This window comes from Vulpes vulpes, chromosome 7 (genome assembly GCF_048418805.1).
Source record: "Vulpes vulpes isolate BD-2025 chromosome 7, VulVul3, whole genome shotgun sequence".
NCBI classification, from domain to species: Eukaryota; Metazoa; Chordata; class Mammalia; order Carnivora; family Canidae; genus Vulpes; species Vulpes vulpes.
In genome coordinates, this window is record NC_132786.1 from 13380813 (window position 1) to 13402286 (window position 21474).

The following is a 21474-nucleotide window of genomic DNA, read 5'->3' on the forward strand; positions in this document are numbered from 1 at the left end:
TCCTCTAACCCTTAGTACCATGTCGGGCTGACCACAGCATATCCTGAGCAGGCCCTGGGTCTGGGTGGGATGTACAGGCCTGGGTTAGCTTTCTAGGGCTGCAATAACAAAATACCACCAATGGGTTTAAACAATTAAAGGGTATTTTCCCATAGTCTGGAGGCTAGAAGACTGGGATCAGGGTGTTGGCAGGGTTGGTTTCTCCAGAGGCCTCTCTCCTTGGCTTGTAGATGGCCGTCTTCTTGCTATGACCTCACGTGCCCTTTCTTCTGTGTGGGCACATCCCTGGGGTCTCTCTGTGTGTCCTAATCCTTTCATAGAAGGACAGCAGTCAGATTAGATTTGGGACCACCCTAAAGACCTCATCTTGGACAGAATCACCTCTTTCAAGGTCCTATCTCCAAATATATTCATGTTCTGAGGTAGGGGGGTTAGGGCTTCAAAATACGATGGGGGGGGGGGGGGCTCAGTTCAGCTGTAACAGGGCCCGAAGGTGAGAAACACACCAGAAGCAAAAAGAAAAACAGCTAAGAGCCCAAAGTCTAGTTGGAGAGAACACATGTTCCCTTTCCCTTTCCCTTTCTTTCTCTGTCTCTTCCTTCCTTCCTTCTCTCTCTTTCTATAAAGACCTATCAAACACTTGCACACTTACTGTGTCCCAGGTGCTATGTCCTGAGAATGCAAAAAGCAGAAAGACATAAGACATGCCTACCACCTTCCAGAAGCTCACAGGCTAATGGGGGTGGGGTGGGGTGGGGGAGAACAATGAGAATAGAGGGTAACACGGGTCCCAAGGTCCAAGACTGAGTCTCTGGGGGTTGAGGATGTCCGGCGAGGCCTGCAGGGCCGCCGTCACGGATGGCTTTCTTTCTTTTTTCTTTTTTCTTTTTTTTAAGATTTTATTTATTCATGAGACAGACACACACACACACATACACACACACACACACACACGGGGGGGGGGAGGGCAGAGACACAGGCAGAGGGAGAAGCAGGCTCCATGCAGGGAGCCCGATGCGGGGATCGGTCCCGGGTCTCCAGGGTCACGCCCTGGGCTGCAGGCGGCGCTAAACCGCCGAGCCCCCGGGCTGCCCACGGATGGCTTTCAGTGCTCCCTTCTTGAACCTTCCACGGCCTCTCGAGAGGACCTTCAGGACAGCACCTGCCTCGTGGCCCTCTACTTGCCACACTTGTTCTCCGGGCCGTGTCCAGCGCACCCGCATTCTAGAGACAGCGCGGAGAGCCGGGCTGGCTGCAGGCGAGGGACGGAGGGTGTGGCCCGCGGGCCGGGAGCTCGGGACGTCCCAGCGCCCCCAGATGCGGCAGCCGGGCGCGGGGCAGGCGGGGCCCGGCAGGTGGGTGGGGGGTGCCGGGAGCGCGCCGGTGCCCGCCCCGACCGGCCGCCTCCCCGCAGGAAGCCCAGAGGAGAGAGGCCTGCGGGCGTGGCACCAGGTCCAGGAGCCCCAGGAGACCGCGGCGACCCTGCAGGTGTACGGCCTCCCCGGCCTCCCCGGCCTCCCCTGCGGCCCGGCCGCCTGCACCCGGCACCTCCCGTTCTGGCCGCGGCTGCAGGCGGGGGAAGCGCCGCCGGCGGGGAGCCAGCTGGCCGGCCTGCACCCCGCTCCCCGCGGAGACACCCCGCAGGCTGCCGGGGCCACCAGGCTGTGAGGAGCGCCGCGCCCTCGCCCCCGTCCGCACGCGGCCGCCAGCTGGGGGCTGCAGGGGACCGGCCGGGGCGCCTTCCGCGGCCGCCGGCGGGCTCCGGTCTCTCCCGCAAAACCCAGTCCCAGCGTCTCCGCGCCAAGAGGCGGGAGCCGCTGTGGGCGCCCAAGCCCCGCAGAGCCCACGGCGGGGTGGTCCCGGGGCGCGGGGGCAGGAGGAGGCCTGCGGGGCGGGGCGGGGCGGGGGCCTTGGCCGCAGGAGCAGCTCCCCTCCGCCCCCGTCCTGCACCCTCTGAGCTCCTGCTGCTCCGGCCCCGTATCCTGGCTCGGGCGCCCTAATGGACCCTTCCTGCATCGCCCCCTGCTGGACCTTCCTGCATCGCCCCCTGCTGGACCTTCCTGCATCGCCCCCTGCTGGACCTTCCTGCATCGCCCCCTGCTGGACCCTTCCTGCATCGCCCCCTGCTGGACCTTCCTGGATCGCCCCCTGCTGGACCTTCCTGCATCGCCCCCTGCTGGACCTTCCTGCGTCGCCCCCTGCTGGACCTTCCTGCATCGCGCTCCGATGGACCGTCCTGGATCGTCCCCTGCTGGACCTTCCTGCGTCGCCCCCTGCTGGACCTTCCTGCGTCGCCCCCTGCTGGACCTTCCTGCATCGCCCCCTGCTGGACCTTCCTGCGTCGCCCCCTGCTGGACCTTCCTGCGTCGCCCCCTGCTGGACCTTCCTGCATCGCCCCCTGCTGGACCTTCCTGCGTCGCCCCCTGCTGGACCTTCCTGCATCGCCCTCTGCTGGACCTTCCTGCGTCCCGCTCCGATGGACCTTCCTGCGTCGCGGTCGGATGGACTGTTCCTGAATTGCGCTTTCTCAGAGGCGGGTGCGCCGGCTCTGCCGTAGGCTCTGGCTTGCTCAGGTCGGCTCCCCGGAGGGTCAGAACTCACTCAACCTACTGGCCTCCTTGGGCCCCCACCCGCAGCATTAACGCCCGCCTGAGGGTCCCCCTGGCTGGGCCGCAGGCTTCAGGGTTGCAGCCTCGGTGATGAACGCCTACACCCCGCCCCCTTGTACGCATCCTGGGGGGTCTGTTGCGCTGACAGGTGCAGTTCTGGCCGATACGGGAGGATGTCGTCCGTCAGGACGCAGGAGGACCAGCGGAGGCCCAGGTGGGGGGGACAGCCAGCAGCTGGGGGGACTTTAATACATCCACCCAGTGAGCCCTGCGGGGTGGGCCGCAGGGGCTGTCAGGGGGGCGGAGTGCAGGTGGGGACACTCCTCGCACGTGGCTGTGGGCGAGAGGACCCGGCGTTGGTTCCACGGAGGCCTCTCTGACCAGGCCGCCCGCGCCGACGCTCCAGGACTACCTGGGCCAGGTTCCTCCAGGGCCTGCCACGCGCGGGCACGTCTGCAAAGTCTGACTCGTGCTTTCCCACACGCTGGCTTGTTTCTGACTGTGGCCTGGCCGGGGCTGGTGGTGAGCACCGGGCGTCCGGGCGCAGAGGCCACCAGGGCGCCGCTTTCCCTTCCTTCCTTCCCAGCACAGGTGTGGGCACCCCCGAGGAGAAAGCCCTTCCCCCCTACGCCCACCCCGCCCCCCACCCCGGTTTGGTTGTTTATAAACAGTCAGGCTGTGGCTACAGTCCTTGCCTAGCAGCCGTGGGGGGTCCCTGGGGTGGGCCCGTGCGGGGTGCAGGGACAGGGTGGGCGCTGGGGCCGCAGCAGGTGGGTGCCTGCACCTGGGTCCTAACACTTAGCCTGCCTCGGCTTCTTCCGGGGAGGCCTTCGGGGGAGGGGGCGGCTGTCATTGTGATGAGGGACTGGAAGGCCAGGGAGCCCGGCCTCCGCACACTTGTGGGTGCGTCAGAGTCCCCTAGAGAAACAGAGCCCCTAGGATGCAGGACGTGCGTGTGCGCGTGTGCATGTCCACACGACAGACGCGCCTGCACACTACATACATGTGCGGACACACACACGAGATTTTAAGGAACGGGCCCGTGTGATTGTAGAAGCTGGAATGTCTGAACTCTGCAGGAGCAGCTGACAGACCCGGAAGGTGAAGGCGGTCACAGGTGACCTCGGGGAGGTCAGTTTTCTGTTCTATTCAATCCTTCACCTGGTCGGATGAAGCTGGCCCCTATTCTGGAGGGTAATTCCTCCATATTTACTCAACGTCTACTGGTTTAAATGTTCATCTCATCTAAAGATACCTTTAAAGAAGCATGGAGAATAGTGTTTGACCAAATAAATACCTGGGTCAAGTGGACACATAGCATCTACTGTCACACCCAGTGTGCCTGCCTAGGAACCTCGCCAGAAAGCGCTCAGAGCACCGTGCAGCCTGGCTTGAGCTTCGTGTAGGGGCTTTAATCAGCAGTGGAAGCAGATGAAGCTGGTTCTACCCTGACGTCCTGTGGCTCCGAGGTGGGCAGCACCATTCCTGGGCTCCCAGAGCCTGCAGGTTCAGTGCGTGGCCTCCAGAACTCTCCAGAGCCCACCAGAACTATGCCCTGAGCCCAAAGTGTGCTGCAAGTACCTAATGTCATGGTGCCTCTGGGACAGGTCCTGCCTGTCCTTTCTGGAAAGGCCCGTGGCCTGGGTTTCAGCCAGGGTGCATCCAGGGACCCCCTGAATAGGAGCAGAGGAGGAGCAGTGTGTGCCTTGCAGCAGCCAAGCTAACTACTTGCACCAGACAACCCTGAAACATGCACGCAGGGCCACACTGCTTTCAAAGACTTTATAATAATCAGAAACTGGAACCTTCCAAATGCTCTGGGACAGCCACTCTCAAATGTCTGGGGAGGCGGCAGCAGGAACAGCCTTGGCTGCCGGCATGAATGCCCACCTCGTTGTTCATGCCCTCCCCTCCCAGCCCTGCCGTATCACAGATCTTCATCGTCAAAGGTCTCCATGCACCTCAGCATTATCATCTCATCGTCAATGGGGAGGTCTGGTTCCTGCAAAAACACAGGGGGGAAGAGGGTCGATGCCGGGCCCCAGGCAGATGAAAGGAAGGCCCCAGCATCTCCCTCAGGGTCTACCCCCATCTCTTGCTACACCTTCTCCAGCTCCCAGCCAGGAAGTAAGGGCTACAGAGGGGAGGGTCCCACTTCCATCTCACTCAACTCCACACTCAGTGATCTTCAGAAAGGGTTTTCCTGCACACAACAGAACTGGCTTTTGGGGTGTTTTCAGGATCCCATAAGAGAGAGAGGAGGCCTCTCAAAGCTTTATCCAAATGCCCATCCATGGAGGACAGTGAATTACACCACCATGCGCCCACCCAGTGGTTACCATGCAGCTGTTGGAAATAAAAGGAATAAAAGGTCGTCCTCTGTGGGATTCCTCTTTTCTTTTTAAAAAGAGGGGGAGCCTGGGTGGTTCAGTCTGGTTGGCATCCAGCTCGTAGTTTCCACTCAGGTCATGATCTCAGCATCTGGAGATGGAGCCTGTGCTCAATGGGGAGTCTGCTTGAGATTCTCTTTGTCCCTCCCCTCCTCCCACTCATGTGCTCTCTCTTTCTAGCTCTCTCAAATTAAAAAAAAATATATATATATATATATATTTTTTTTTACAACACAATGGATAGCATAGTTCCTCACTTGTGTTTGGAAGAATATATAAATATATGTAGAATATATCTAGAGAGCGGCATTTTATTTATTTATTCATGAGAGACATAGAGACAGAGAGAGAGAGAGAGGCAGAGACACAGGCAGAGGGAGAGTCAGGCTCCATGCAGGGAGCCCTACGTGGGAGTTGATCCCGGGACTCCAGGATCACACCCTGGGCCGAAGGCAGGTGCTAAACCACTGAGCTACCCAGGGATCCCCAACTGCTTACTTTTTTTTTTTTTTTTTTTAAGAAACCGCTGTATCTTTGCTGAATTAGTGGGGGAAAATCCTTGGCTATGAATCTGAAAGGGCCTGTCCCCTTGGTGGCTCAGGCATAACTTCCCTTTCCTCCAGAAGTTTCTGGAATGTACCTTCTAATCAAGACACAGTCAGCTCTTGGGAAGCAGAAATGACTACCCTTCAAACGCCGACAGCAAACATTAGCCCAGAGTCTCAGAAGACGACAGAACAGCTGGGCCTCTTGGAAAGGGGCCGAGCGGTCACATAACATTGACAGATGCAGGCCAAAGGTCAGGCCCCTGGGACCTGCTGACCACTGGGGGGGCTCCTCGTCTCAGGCTGCCCTCCATTTCCCTGGATGTCTTCCATCCCCCAGAGTGTATCAGGCTGATGCCCACTGGCCTCAGAGCAGGCCAAGAGAATGAGGCACTGGGGCCTCCAGTGGGGGGGTTCAACACTCCTTCCTGCCAGCCTAAGGGAGGCGAGCCGAGGTCTCCTCCACTCTGCTCTGTCCTACCTGTTTTAACTGAGTGTTAACACAGCAAAGGCCTTTAAAAAACTCGATGATCTGCATGTAGAGCTGAAACTTCTCCTCCGGATATTCTGGGTTGCAGTTGGCAAACACCGAGCTGACAACAGAAAGGAGAAGAAACAGTATTTAGACACCTCATCTGTGGCCTCTGCTGGCACCTGCTAAGATACCTGGATCACAGTGTGAATCAAGCACCAGTAAGCACCCAGGTGAATTCCGGGAGGCCTGTGTTGCTCCGGCGTCATGTGTGGAGCCCACGGGAAAAGTGTGGTCACCCTCGGAGACTGGCTTCTGTGCCCCAATTTAGCATTCTGAGCGGTGGCCTCTGGAAGACGGAGCACAGGTACCTCTCTCCCTCGGGGCCACCCTCGTATAGCTGCACCTGGTCCCCCACAGCTGCCCAGGAGCTCAGGGGGCACATGCCACACCTGAGGTCGGGCTCTGGGATGCCTTCCCTCCGCAGGAGGGGAGCACGGAGCACAAGGTGTCCTGAAGGGAGGCGGCCTGTTTTGCAAACTCCTTCCCACTGCCTTCCTGGGATGGGGGCGGGGGTGGGGGGTGCAGCCCAATGACTTCAGAAGCCTTGAGAGGTGGGACGCCTGGGGGGCTCAGTGGTGAAGTGTCTGCCTTCAGCTCAGGGCATGACCCCGGGGTCCTGAGATCGAGTCCCACATTGGGCTCCCTGCACGGAGCATGCTTCTCCCTCTGCCTGAGTCTCTGCCTCTCTCTCTCTTTGTGTCTCTCATGAATAAATAATAAAATCTTTAAAATAAAAGCCTCGAGAGGTGCCGGGACAGCCTATGTGTTGACCTCACACCCTCTCAGGGCGAGGCCCCACTAGTTGTGAAGGAACCCTCTGGAAGTGATCCCTGCCTTTTCCAGGGATAGCAGAAAACATTTTTTAATAGACTGTTTTCCGGTTCTCCCAGTAGAGTAAAGAGTTCCAGATACTGCTTGGCAAGAACATTCTGGCACAAACTGGTCCTCACAGCCTGAGCCTGGCTCAGAAATAGGAAAAGTCTGCCTCCAGCCTGTTTCAGCAAAACCAAACTCCACGCACAGCTGAGAAGAGCTTGTGTCACCCCTGAAAAGCACTTCGGCGAGTTTGGACAAGTGTGTGGAGGCCGGGTGAGCAGGGACGGGCTGGCCACGCCGCCTCGGGAGGGAGGGAGGGAGGATACTCACTGGCACACGAGGCAGCAATGTCGCCTCCCTCCCGAAGCAGGAAAACAGAATGTTCCGGGCTTCTTTTTAGCCTTTGGAAGGGCCTGGGCCCTGTTAAGACCACAGCTTTTCAAACTTAGCATGAAATCTCCATGCTAAACTAGCTCTCTTTGCGGAGGTGCCCCCCGTGCTGCAGGTTGAATCAAGCTGTTCGTTCTGGAATCTCCCCAGATCCTGCTTTGTGTTATCTCACTTCATGGGCCACCGGCTGTCCCCTCCCCCCTTCTCTCCGCTGCAGCAGCCTGGAAAGCCGCTGCTCCCCCCCCCCCCCATACTCAGACGCCTCCTGCGCAGGGACAGGCCGGTTCCACGTGGCCACAGGTTCTCGATGCCCGGGAGCCGCCCCCGGCCCCCTCCCTCGGGGAAGACAGCGCAGTGGGGACAACCCGCTGCCACTCAGCCCTGGGCCAGGGCGGCCGAGGTGGCTAGCACAGGGCCGCCAGCGGCGCCATCCGATCCCAGGCCCAGCCCCAGGAGCCACAGACCAGAGGGGTCTTTAAGGACTGCCTGGAATTGGCTCCCTTGGCGGGGCCGCAGGGTAGCGGCTCCTAAACACGCTGCACACACGGGGCCCTGCCCTCTCCTCACCTAGAGCTAGAAGTACTTGGAGCCTCGCTTTTGTCCAGGAAGCTTGCCACATCGAAGGCATCTTCAAAGAGTATCTGAAGGAAGGCACAGAGCACGGTGTGTCAGAAAGAACTAGAGCTGGGAGCTTGCTCTGGGCGGCTGGCGGCGGCGGGGAGGCTCCCTCTTCACCCCTCAGTCCCAAAGGGTGGGTGTGGGAAGGCTGGGGCCCAAATGCAGGGTCTCGGCCTGGTGAGCTTCCTGGGAGGTGCCTGTAAGCGCTTGCCACCCCGGGGGGTGGGGGGGCGGGCAGTAAGCACCAAAGACTGTGGTTGTCTGTCTTTCTCTTTTTTTCTTTCTTTCTTTAGAGAGAGAGGGGGCCATGAGCAGGGCAGGGGTGGGGAGGGACAGAGGGAGAGGAGAGAGCATCCCACGCAGCCTCCGTGCCCAGCACACAGCCCGACACAGCCGCTCAGTCTCGCGACCCTGAGATCACTACCCCAGCGGCAACCAAGTCAAACACCTAACCGACTGAAGCACCCAGGCACCCCTGGTCTTCTTCTAGAAGGTGAGAGCTCAGGCATGAGATGCAGCAGCCAGAGCCAGGCTTCCGTTTACTCTGGAAGAGGACTCATCTACACCTCCCCAGGCGTGGAGGCTCTTGGCACCCAGGGTTCGTGTCAGGACGGCGGGGTAGGAGGTTGGCGGTTCTGAGGCTGAGGCTGCAGGGGAGCCAGCTCCCTGTCATGCCGCTCACGAAGCCGTGTGACCTCAGACAAGCGGCCTCATTTCTCCAGGCCTCCTCTTACACAAAGGGAATCACGACCAGGCCTACCCATAGGGATGTTGCAGGAATTAAATGAGATGAGGTACGTGAAGTACCCAGCACATAGTAACGCCTCCAGTATGTTAGCTCTTATTGAATATTATCTGCTTTGTAGAAGAAACACATGTTCATTGTGGAAATTTTGGAAAACAGAAACAGATAAAATAATAAAAATCACTGAGAAACGGTTCTACCCAGAGAGATCCAGTGTTGACATATTGACCTAGTTCCCTCCGGTCATTTCCTGTATTTCCAATCTTGCCATCATTTAGATAGTTTTTCAGTCCTGTTTTAACTTTTGAAGACTATTACACACTCTGCAAGACCGTCATCTACACCGAGTAATGTAAGACTTAGCAAGTACGGGTGCGGGATGCTTTGTTACATTTGAATTTTTAGATAAAGAATGAATAATTTCGTAGCGCAAGAAGGGCCCAAATATTGCATGGGGTGTTCTCATCTTAAAATTTTCACTGGGCATGCATCACTGTGTCTGACAGCTGAGAAGAGGAGAGGGAGCTCTCAGGCCCTGGGTTGGCAGGCTCTGGCAGGGTCCGCAGGGTCCCTCTTGTCCCCTCACCTGGGACACACTGCTCTTTCTCTGGAGGTCTGCTGTCCTTCCTGTCTTCTAACAATTTGCTTCCCCTGAACTGTATGGGACTCTGGCCATGTGGATGGCCGTTCTCGCGATCTTCTGGATCTTTTTTTTTTTTTTTTTTTTTAAGAAGTAGAGTCACCAGCAGAGAGGCTCCCTGCATGGAGCCCGATATGGGACTCAATCCCAGGACCCCGGGATCACAACCTGAGCCAAAGGCAGATGCTCAACCACTGAGCCACCCAGATGCCCCGATCTTCTGGATCTTCTGGACATTTTATGGTGTCCTTCTTTGTAATATTCCTTTGCTCATCTCAAGGAGGATCTGGAAAGAGGTCACTGAAAGGACCAGCCCAGAAGCCCATTTATCCACTCTGCGTTCTTTCCCAGCAGGCCCGCAGCCAGGTCCTAGGCCTTACCCAGTGAGGTTCTGGGCCACACAGTGTCCTCATCTATGCACAGCGCCCTCGCAGCTAGCCTGGGCAGAGGGGTGGGGGCACTGCCAGGCTCTGTGGTAGTCTGGAGCACCCAGCACACTTACCGGCCTCCGAGGCACACCTGACCCTACTAAACCCCCGCCCCCCACTGGCTGGCCCCACACACAGTCGTTCTGCCAAAGAACCTCTCCAGGTGGACCAGGAGCAATAGGATAGGTCTCACTGTAACTGACTTAGGAGCCAAAGTGGGGTAACGGTGGCTCTGTCCCTGCCCTGGGCAGAACTGTTCTCCGTTCCGCTCACTGTGGCACCAACCCCGGGCTGGCCCAGGCCTGGGGACCGGGTGTGGTAAAGCCCTGAGCTGGGCACCGCTGAGGGATATGCTGCTAGGCCCCCCCAACTCCAGAAGAATACGAGCCCTCAGCCCTTCCCGAGAAAGGTAAGAGAAGCTGTGTGCACAATCTGGGGTCATTATTGGATTCTGGCTTGGGTCTGCTCTTTCTTGAGGAAAGGTTCATGCTGCAAACGTGCACACACACACGCACACACACACACAGTTTACAGTTTGACAGGCTTGTCCACACGTTTGGCATGTATTTTCCTTTTGCCTACTCTGTGTGAGACCCCAGGGCCAGGCACTTCTGGACACCTAGGCTGGCTGACGCATGGTCTCTTCCACGGCTGGTGTCCTGGCCCTGCTCCGGCCACGATGGAGGAGAAGACATCCTCTCATTGTGGGCCCAACATTAGTGGACAAACAGATGAGAAGTCAAAGGCTGGTGGAGTGACAGGTGACCATTGCATTTCTGCACTGGGCGTTCCAATAATGCCCTCGTGCATCAGTTACCCCAGGGCGTGTGTTAAAAATGCAAGGGCTGCAGATCCCCGGAGGGGTGGGCATCCAGTGGTTTAGCACCTCCTTCAGCCCAGGCCGTGATCCTGAAGACCTGGGATCGAGCCCCACGTCGGGCTCCCTGCATGGAGCCTGCTTCTCCCTCTGCCTGTGTCTCTGCCTCTCTCTCTCTCTCTCTCTGTGTCTCTCATGAGTAAATAAATAAAATCTTTAAAAAAAAATGCAGGGACTCTAATTCAGTGGGTCCAAGGTGTTTGCAGGTACCTGCCTCCTTAGGAAACTGCATTTGTGAAGGACCAGGGCAGCTCCCCGGTCATGTGGGGAGAGGAGGTGAGATGCCAGCTTGACGATGAGGCACCGCAGGGAGAGGGGAAGAACCAAGTCTGTGGTGACGTCACCGAGACAGTGGGAAGCCCTCCTGACCCTGGGACCTCCCTGGCTGTCTGCAGTACATGTCCCCATGGTTTCATGAGCAAGTAACTTGCATTAAAAAAAAAGAAAAAATCCCAACTGATACAACCTTCTGAGCCTTCTCTTCTCTAATCCCCATGGAAAGGTCAGGAAGGAGTTGGAAAGAAACACCATCCCGTGGTTTTGGAGCTTATGTGGGATAAATCAGAAACCCACTGTGTGAGTCAGAATCGAACCCCTCCCTCAAACCTGATGAGTGACCGCAGGCAGATGTCGGGTTCTGCAGAGTGGACACCAGCTCCCTGGCGAAGCCCCCCACCCGCCGCAGTAGGGTGCGCTCACCTCCTCCGGGGTAGAGACGAGCGAGCAGCTGGCTCCTTGGCTGTCAACCCCACTGTCCTTCGTGCTGCCCTCGGTGCAGGCCGGCTCCGGACAGGCACCTGCAAGGCTCGAGAGGGTGCTGTGCCTCTGTGCCCAGGCCTGCAGGAGGCTGGCCTTCATCTCCTCAGAAAGGCTCTGCCACAGGTGGGAGATGGCCGCAGAGACGATGGGGAGCATCACCTCCTGGGAGGAGACAACCCCGTTCCTGATCAGGAGGTCCATCGTCTGCTTGTAGAAGTTGAGGTACCTGGAACAGAAATGGTAGCCCTGAGGCTGGAAGCTGGCGGACCACGGCCCCTCCGGGAACCGGTTCCTCAGGACGCTGCAGCTCTGTGGTGTCCAGGGGCTTGGCCTTCCCAGTCTGCGTGGCCCAGACGCTCGGAGAGCAGAAGCCAGCGCGGAGGACGTGGGTCTCCGCCCCGGGGTCCTTCCCCACGTCTCCCTGGCATCCCCATGAGCTCTCTCCCCGAAGGCGAGACGGCGAGGAGCATCACCTGCTCAGTGCCACTCCCCGCGAGTGTGCGGACAGGCCAGGAGGCTTGCTGACTTGGGGCCTGAGAGTCAGGCTCCGCGGTGGAGCGAGCCTCCTTCTATTGGGCCAATACCTCCACCGGCCACCGTGGCTGCCATGGGCTTGAGTCCGTGGAGGGGCAGGGAGTGGCAGTGGGGGGTTTGAGCCAGGTGTTCACTGTATTTCTTACTATAAGACCAGTAACACAGCTGCTGCTGGTGGTGGTGGTGGTGGGTGTATGGTGTTTGGTCCTTGTAATCCCATCAACAGCCCCCACAGTCACCCCAAATAAATACCCAGTCTGAGTCAGCTCAGTGTATGTGCTGTGCAATGCAGCTCTAAGGCTCTCTCTCTAGCCCACCCTGAACCCCTCCCGTATGGAAATTCTGGAGCTTCCCAGATTTGGGGCCTGGTCTGAGTGTGCACAAAGGATGCCACATGCCGCAGACAGAGCCTCTGTTCCCTTCCCCACAGCCTGTGCCCGAAGCCACCCCTCTCAGCTGTTCACACCGTTCAAATTCCATGAGGTCTGGCAACAAGGTGATTGGGGAATGCAGGAGCTCCACTTTTTTCTCTTCCTCCTCCTCCTCCTCCTCTTCTTCTTCCTCCTCTTCCTCCTCGTCTTGGTCCTCCTCCTCCTCTTCCTCCTCTTCTTCCCCCTCAGCATCCTTCCCGACTGCCTCGGTTGGGCACCAGGTGGCAGAGCCTTTCTGATGAACCTTATTTGAGACCAGGCTGGTGAGAAAACAGAAACAAGAGAACGACAAACTAATGTCCCTCATCAACAGTGACACTGAGACTCTGAACACAATTTTAGTCTGTGTATGTGGTAACATCATGACCCAGGAATGCAGGATGGCTGGTTCAAACGTGGAAAGTCAATCAATGGAACTCACTGTATCAACAGACGAAAGAAGAAAAGCCATATGATCCCCTCTACAGATGCAGAAAAGCAGTTGGCAAAATTCAACATCCACTCATGACAAAAACTCTTAGCGAACCAGGAATAGAAGGGAACTTAACCTGATAAAGGGCATCTACAGGGGAATCCCTGGGTGGCTCAGCGGTTTAGCACCTGCGTTCGGCTCATGGCGTGATCCTGGAGTCCCAGGATTGAGTCCCGCTTCGGGCTCCCTGCATGGAGCCTGCTTCTCCCTCTGCCTGTGTCGCTACCTCTCTCTCTTTGTCTGTGTCTCTCATGAACAAATAAATAAAATCTTCCATAAAGGGGGGGGGCACCTAAAAAAATCTACAGCTAACGTCAAACTTAAGAGTAAAAGATTAGCTATTTCTCTGCTAAGATCAGAGATAAGACAAGGATGTTCCCTCTTACCATTTCTATCTAAAATCATACTGAAGATTCTAGGCATCCAATAAGGTGAACAAAAGCAGTAAAAGATATAGAGGTTGGAAAGGAAGGAGTAAAACTGATTCTGTTTGCAGACAGCACTGTAATCTATGTAAAAAATCCTGAAGAATCTACGAATATGACTAGAACTGAGAAAGGTGTTTAGCAAGGTGGCCAGATACAAGGTCAACGTACGAAAACCAACAGTATTTCTATATACTAGCAAAGAACAATTGGAAATGGAAATTTTATAAAGTACCATGTACAATAGCACCGCAAAACACAAAATACTTAGGTTTAACCCAAAAGCTCCACCTAAAAAAGAAAAAAATGGAAAAGTTAGACTGTTTCAAGATTTTAAAATTCTGCTCTTTGAAAGGCGGTTTTAAGGGAGTGGAACAAGGACGCCTGGTGGCGCTGTTGGTTAACCGTCCTACTCTCGGTTTTGGCTCAGGTTGTGATCTGGGGTAGTGAGGTCCAGCCCTGCCTCACTCTGCGAGATGTCCGCTTCAGAATCTCTCTCCGGATTTCTCTGTTCCACCCCCGTGCCTTCTCTCTCTCTCAAATAAATAAATCTTTTTTTTTTTTTTAAGAGTAGAACATGACACAAGCTGGAAAACTGGGATTTGTACCCCAGAACCTCTTCATCCTGATAGTAGTAATCCCTAGGAGGTATCATGTTGAGTTTGGTTTTTTTTTTCATGTTGAGTTTAAAAACAAGTGCACCAGAAGAAAACATAGGAGGATTCTTTTTTTTTTTCCTTTTTTCTTTTTTTTTTAATTTCAGAGCAGAGGAAGCCTTGTATTCTTGCAAACCTAAGTAACAATAGCAGATTGACAGATTAGACTTCATTTTTGTGTGGCCAAGACAACAACAACAAAACACAAAAACATCAAAAGCAAAATAATAAAGCAAATGACCAAGGGATAATTATTTGCAAGTCATATCCTAAAAGAGAGCTAATTTCTCAGTATAGAGAGCTTCTACAACTATGTAAGGAAAACACCACCAACCCAAGAGGAAAATGGGCAAAGAATAGTCACAAAAAATTCCCAGGAAGGGAAATACAAATGATCTTGAACAAAGGCACTGAATTTCACTCGTAATTAATCATAATAAAACAATTATAAAATATAATTAATCTATTCCTGAGCTCAGAACCACACTTTAATTGCTGCAGGTTTATAATGTGTCTAATGAAAAGTCCCAATTATTATCATTTTAAAAGAAATTTAGCCATTCTCATGTGGGCACATGATAGAGGTATTGATAAGATTTTAGTATGGGACTAAGTGTGAATCTCAAATTGGTAAGAAAAGGATGGCTTATGTGATGAATGGGGTTGGGGTCAGAGGCTAATCATATAGGAAACACCAACGTGATTGTCTATCTCGCTGAGACCATCCCTCCTTGCTGATTGTGAGGTGGTTCTTGGGGGTCTTACCTGGGATTTCCAGAGTACATGCTGGCATACTCCGCCTTGACTTCCTCTAAGCTGTTTGCGTTCCCATCCTCCAGGTTGAAGGATTCTGTTGGGGAGGTGAAGGCCGGAGTCTCAAAGGAGGAAGTCTGGCCTTTGTCGAGTCTCTGCTGCCCTTCTGATCTAGGTGGACCATGAGTGGGTCCCTGACCCCGTCCAGGTTTGGTGTTAGGGAGTCAAGGGCCCAGTTTCATCTCTCCTTCTAGAGGTGAGGGGACAAGCTCCTTGCATTGGCCCCATCTCAGGACGCCTGGGTGGAACAGCCATTGAGTGTTTGCCTTTGGCTCAGGGCAGGATCCCGGGATCTGGGATCTGGGATCAAGTCCCACATGGGACTCTTAATAAAATCTTTTTTATAAAATAAAATAAAACCTAAAAAAAAAAAGAAAAGAAAAGAACTGGCCCTTCTTAATCAAGACACCAAAATATCCCTTTTAAGGTTTAGTTTCCACCACATGCCCAGGCAACCACCTCTCCCAAACTGAGTGCCAAGAAAGGGAGCCATGCCTGCCTTTGCTTTTGAGTGTGACAAACCCCAGTCTGCTTCCTCTCTGGTCTCTCAAGATGGGATCAGGTGCCTGATGGCGTCTGTCTATCTGTCCAGATGTAAAGTCCCTGAGTGCAGGGGCATGAACCCTACTGGACCCCTGGCCCAGATGTAGGGCCTGGCATACGCTGGGCATGCAGTATTTGTTCACTTGGCTGAACCCAATCCCTCTGTTTTCTTTTTCTTTTTTTAAGATTTTATTTATTTATTCATGAGAGACAGAGAGAGAGAGAGAGAGGCAGAGACACAGGCAGAGGGAGAAACAGGCTCCCTGTAAGGAGCCTGATGCGGGACTCAATCCCAGGACACCAGGGTCACACCCTGAGCCAAAGGCAGATACTCAAACACTGAGCTACCCAAGCACCCCTAATCCCTCTTTATCAATGGAAAAACGAACCAGTCTTTCCCTGGGAAGGAGATGGGGGTGGCAGATGAGGATCTATTACCTTTCAGCTTCAGCAGATTATCCAAGGTTTGTTCCAACTCCTGAATGTGATTCTTCGCCTTATTCAAAACCTGCCACTGGGGACAGAGACGGGCAATGCTGAAAAGCCAGCCTTCCACCGCAGAGACCGGGGTTTTTCGGCCACGGGAGTCCATTCCCCGGTCTGAGGCCATGCTCTCTCGGATGCAAAGTCACCTTCCTTGACATTTGTCGATCAAAATGGTGGGAAGTTTGTTCTGATACTCAGGCGGCATGAAGTTTCATTTGTATTCTGGAAATGGTTCTCACAGAAATTTTCAAATATTTTGGAACAAGCCGTGTTGGGCAAACTACTAGGGCTTCAGAAGGGAACAGCTACATACACTCCTTGAAAGTGGAATCAATGTGAGAGAAGAGCAGCCCCAGGCTGGCCCCAAGACCCCAGGATTAACTTCTGCTCAGTTGTCACAATGAGCAACCGGCTGCTTATGTGCTATGCTAGGTGCTGTGCTGACCACGGTGGTTATCTGCGAAATGCGTCCGCTCTGGGTGACCCGAAAGCTCCTCAAATGCTCCGTCCACTCAGACTCTGAATGTCCTGTTGCTGCAGGACTAAGTCACGAGCACTGCCCTCCCCCTCTCCTTCTTTCCTTCCTTCTCCCCCGTATTCCATACGGAGTCAAACGGTAACTGCAGGATTGTTCAAAAACAAGAAATGCTAAATGTTGTTTATTACGCCAGCACCTGATACCTGTCCGGAGTTACAGCCGCTCATTGGGCACAGGTAACAGGCAGAGACAGGTGTTAAGCCCCCGGGGCTGGGGGGCTCACAGTAGGTAGGACGGCCCAGCTTTCCAGCAGGAAAGACAAGACAAGCGTGGAAACCAACTACACGTAATACAAGCTGGAATCCAGTAAGCGCTGAAGGGCCTGGGAGCAAAGGGCCATGGGAACACACGGGAGGGGGGGCTGATTCCAGCGGGAGGTGCCAAGAAGATGCGGAGCTCAATTGGGATGAAGTGAGGTCATTCCAGCCATCTGGTCCCAAGTGAGCCACTGTGTTGGCTCAGTGGGGACAGAGCCAGGGAAACCAGGTGCGGTTCAAGGAAATTCTCTTTCTGGAATTTTTTTTTTTTTTTTTGGCATGCTGATTAGGGCCTTCGTTCTGGGCCAAATTATATCTCCCTGAAAAAGATATGTTGAAGTTCTAAGCCCCAGAACCTGTGAAGGTGACCCTGTTTGGAAATAGGCCCTTTGTAAAGGGCCTTTAGCAGGCAATCAAGCTAAAATGGGGTCCTTAGAGTAGGCCCTAATCCAACAGGATGGTGCCCTTATGAGGTGGGGACATTTGGATGCAGAGACAAACACACACAGAGGCAGGACAAGGTGGAGACACGGGGAGAAGTTGGCCACGTGACCACCGTGAGGCCTCTCTAAGGCAAGGAACACCGAGGAATTGCCGGCCGAGGCTTCTCCCCTGGAGTTTTCCGAGGGAGCGTGGCCCTGTGGATATCGTGATTTTGGACTTGGAGCCTCCAGACGTCCAGCACGGTAATTTTCTGTTGTTTTGAGCCACCCAGTGCCTGGGGTTTTGCTGTGACTGCCCTCGGACACCGAAAGGACTCTGGTCCACCATGACTCCCACAGAACAGAGTGTGGCCTCAGGGATGCCACAAACGCAAAATTCCGAGTTTTGCCCGCATCAGGACAGAGACAGGAGGTGGCCGGAGAGGAGCCCTGCTCCACCCGCTGTCTCCTGGCTGTCCATTGCAGGCACATGGGCTTAGCTTCCTGGCCCCTCGGCTTCCTCCTCTGTAAAGGGAGGCGCTCTGAATGGAACCGTGGGGACTCGGGGAGCGAATACACTGGAAGCAATAGCAACGCTTAAGCCACTGTGACAGCACCCCATCTTTCCACGCAGTGACCTTGTTGGAATGCCACCGAGGCTTCTGAGGGCACTGTTACTATTGTCCCTGTTTAACAGACATGGTGACCGAAGCCCGGCCGGTAGCATGTCTCACGTGACGGAGGCCAACCCACCAGGCTCCCAGGCACCATGTCGTGAGGTGCAGACTTTGGGGGGTGCAAGACAGTTTTCCTCTACATTTACTTCCTTTCCTTCCTTCTCACTCTGGTTTGCCGCCAGTCCGTGCGCACTTCCCCACTGGCCAATGACAGGGACTTTGAGGTTGCCAGTGTACCCCTGGAACAGCAGCAGAGGCCTGCGCACCCAGGGGACAGGATGCAGGGCTCTGCTGGGCAGGCTCTTTGCCCCGAGCCCCTGAGGCTGGCTCGGTGGACACTGGAGGAAGAGCCCTCCCACCCCTCTCGCCTTCCACACCCTTCTACAGGAGCAGGTGGGGTCTCCGCTCTGATTCTTTCAGCTAAGAACACTCGCAGCCCTACGTGGCACCTTGCACAAAGGTGCTCGGAGGCACAGCTCAATCGAGGCACATTCACACGTTCCACACGAGTGAGAGAGTATGATAATTGTCTTGTTCTGATGGGCTTATTTCGCTTAGCACAATACCCTCCAGTTCCATCCACGTTGTTGCAAATGGCAAGATTTCTTTCTTTTCTTTTCTTTCTTTTTTTTCTTTTTGATGATGACTGAATAGTAGCAAAACAGAGGAGCATAGGGAAAAGGGGGAAAAAATCAAGACAAAATCGGAGAGGAAGGCAAACCACAGGAGACTCTTAATCATGAGAAACAAACTGAGGGCTGCTGGAGGGAAGCAGAGTGGGGTGGAGGGGGTAACCGGGTGATGGGCATTAAGGCGGGCACGTGATGCCATGAGCCCTTGGGTGATATACAAGACTGATGAGTCACTGACCTCTGTCTCCGAAACCAGTAATACGGTCTGTGTTAATTAGTTGAATTTAAATTAAAAATAATAATAAAACAGAATAAATAAAATACAATGACAGCTTGACAGAGGCTCTGGCTCTGTGCCCACTGAGGAGCAGCTCTGCGTGCTCAGTGAGTCAGAGGGAGTCCTGTGTTAGCTCTGTCGGCAGGAGTTGGGGGCTCATGGTCCCTGTCCTCCTTAAGTGTCGCTTCGCTGAAAGCACCAGCCCAGGGGAGAAAACCCACTGGCTGAAAACAGTCACAGGGCAACGGGCTGGACTCTGGAAAGAGCGCCAGGTCTGGAGCCGGGAGTGGAGGCCCTCCTCCTGGTCTTGCCACCACCACCCAGGCTGACAGGTCCTTTCTGGCCCGTCCTCTGTTTCAAGAAGCTGGGGAGGGGGAAGGGGAACGTGTCAGGGCCCCACCCCTACTGGAGGCCTCCTATAATGCTCCTGCAGCGACAGGAGCTCTGCTCTTTCTGGCACCACCCCAAGCGCCCCGACCCTTCCTCCATGCTCTGCTAAGGGCATGAATAGGCAATAAGGAGGCCACAGAAGGAGAGAGGTGAAATCAAGGGCAGGAAAAGGTGAAGGCTTACCTGGAGAGCTCTGTTGCCTTGGGAGAGGACCAAGTTGCACACATGTGCATGTGTATGTGCGTACGAGTGTGTGTGTGCATGTGTGTGTTGGGGTGGAGATGCAGGGTCCGGGAGCAGCTGCTGGAGGCTCACCCCCATCCGCTCGTGGGACCCCTACAGGAGCCGTGGGCTAACCAGGTCCTAGTACTTCCCTCCGGGCCAGGCTGGTCTGCCACAGGTCGGGAACGGCCAACTCATGCTTTCCCCCTGGGTGGCCACAAACAGTGCACCTTGGATGCCCACATCGGATCCCCAACCTCACCCAGGCTGTAGGCCTCCACGTGGGAGCAGTAGGAGTGGGAGCCCCTGGCTGGTCCCCCACCCACCTCACAGTCCCTAGACATGTAGAGACACTCCCTCCCACCCCCAGGTCCCCATACCTTTGAGGCTGTGAGATCAGAGTGGGAGTAAACGGTCTTCCTGAGGTCACTGAACAGCCCTGCCAGGGTGGCTCGGTGGCGGGCTTGGGAAAGGCGTCGACGGGCCACTCGCGGCTCCAGCTCCCGCAGCTGTGTCAGCAGCCGGGGTGTCACTCTGTCACTGGGGTTACTGCCTTCTGCGGGGGTTGCCATTCTCAGCTGCAGCGTAATATTATGCCTTTTGGGGGGCCCTAAGTAATAAAGATACAATATTTTAGAAAGATGAAGGCAGAGTGAAGTGGAAAGGAAGGGGGTACCACTCCCAAGCAACGGGTCCCAAACCAATGAACATGATCAGTAACAGACATGCAATAAATAAGAGATGACGCAAAATCTGTTCTATAAACCAGACGCCTAAAAACATTAACCACTCCTATTTGACTTACCAGCGGAAGGGCGCTGCTGCTTTGCACCAGAAAGTTTCTAGAACACTGCAGGTAGTCACTAGACACTTGTTAACTGACGGAAAAAAAAGTTTCTAGAACACTGCATGTAGTCACTAGACACTTGTTAACTGACGGGCTGCGGCCAAGGGGAGCAAGCTAGAGCCCAAGATCTCATTCCTCACTGCCTGTTAGAAGCTGGACAGCCACGTGTCCCACTCTGCAGGCTTTCCCACCAGGACAACGCACGCCTCTTTGATCTGGACGCTGGTTACACAGGTATATATGCAAAAAGAGGTCGGGCAAGTTGTGTTCCTTAGATTTATGGACCTCTCCACATAGAATATCATATATATGGACATATATGGGTATGCGTAGTATCGCAAAAAGAAGAAATGCACCCTTCTACCTGTGAAAGCAAAAAGTCACATAATGACAGAGAAGTGGAAGCACGTTTGCCTTGTCCTGCTTCTAGTGGGTTCCGTGGACGATCATTGTGTTGTCTCTTGTCACATGCAAGTTTACAGACCGGAAGTCCTTCCCCAGGAGAGGCGATTCTGGGACTGATACGTAACAGTTGTTGTTGTTGTTGTTTTTAAAGATTTTATTTATTTATTCATGAGAGGCACAGAGAGAGGCAGAGACACAGGCAGAGGGAGAAGCAGGCTCCATACAGGGAGCCCAACGTGGGACTCGATCCCAGGTCTCCAGGATCATGCCCTGGGCTGAAGGGCCACCCGGGCTGCCCAATATGTAACAGTTTTAATAGAAGACTAGGGACCAAGGTCTCTTGCCTGAGCCATGGACCCCTCCTTCAGGTGCTCACCCCGGCACGCAGAGGACAGCAGCTCTTCGGACAGAGGAGCTGCATCTTCATCATCTCTGTGGCCCCAGTAGGGGCTCAGTGCTGGGGTTTTGAGTGAATTAGAATGGGAGCCCTCTGCTGGGGACCAGGGCTGCACAGGGACAGGGTGTGGCCTCGGCACCCCCTGGGGGCACCGTAGAACATCTACATGCCCAGGCCCCACCGCAACAACACTGGATCCGAATCTACAAGTGGGAGGCTGGGCCCTGGCCTCCGAGGGGCAGCCTGCGCCCCCGGTGATGCTGACATGGTCACGGTTTGAGCCACCACTAGGGCACATGCAGCGACACCTTCCTCAAGGAGGCTCGAGGAAGCTTTCTTTAAATTTATTTATTTATTTATTTATTTATTTATTTATTTATTTATTTATGATAGTCACAGAGAGAGAGAGAGGCAGAGACACAGGCAGAGGGAGAAGCAGGCTCCATGCACCGAGAGCCCGATGTGGGATTCGATCCCGGGTCTCCAAAATCGCGCCCTGGGCCAAAGGCAGGCGCCAAACTGCTGCGCCACCCAGGGATCCCCAAGGAAGGTTTCCTGCTACGTTCTGGCCGGACGGTCAGCCACAGGGATAGTAAAGCCAGCCAGCCAGTGTGGACTCGCCCACCAACAATGTAATTTCCATCAGCGGGTGTATTTTCCCTCGCTTTGCTTCTCAGAACAACGGTAGGAAGATGGTA

At 54.7% G+C, this 21474-nt stretch overlaps 2 protein-coding genes across 2 annotated transcripts in view; one reads left to right on the plus strand and one right to left on the minus strand.

Annotated features, from left to right (window-relative positions):
* LOC112908900 (solute carrier family 23 member 1-like) overlaps positions 1–8845 on the plus strand; it is a 47192-nt gene extending 38347 nt beyond the window's left edge. The window contains exons 12-13 of the mRNA XM_072762979.1: positions 1415–6383; positions 6970–8845. Coding sequence (XP_072619080.1) covers positions 1415–1668 — 254 coding nt within the window. The 3' untranslated portion in view covers positions 1669–6383; positions 6970–8845. The remainder of the gene's footprint in view (positions 1–1414; positions 6384–6969) is intronic.
* On the minus strand, positions 4537–19699 carry STRA8 (stimulated by retinoic acid 8). Its single transcript, XM_072762980.1, has 8 exons — positions 19508–19699; positions 15665–15740; positions 14636–14720; positions 12353–12577; positions 11293–11578; positions 7853–7926; positions 6026–6137; positions 4537–4611 (listed from the first exon to the last, which is right to left on the minus strand). Exons 1-8 carry the CDS (start codon positions 19697–19699, stop codon positions 4537–4539), a joined length of 1125 nt encoding a protein of 374 aa, XP_072619081.1.
* Between the last annotated feature and the right edge of the window lie 1775 nt (positions 19700–21474).

Coding starts and splice junctions, on each gene's coding strand:
- STRA8 (XM_072762980.1), bottom strand. CDS start 19,699: ATGGCAACCCCCGCAGAAGGCAGTAACCCCAGTGACAGAGTGACACCC. Junction 14,721..15,664: donor TAATCTGCTGAAGCTGAAAG/GTAATAGATCCT, acceptor CCTCCCCAACAG/AATCCTTCAACCTGGAGGAT. Junction 4,612..6,025: donor TTAACACTCAGTTAAAACAG/GTAGGACAGAGC, acceptor GTGTTTTTGCAG/GAACCAGACCTCCCCATTGA.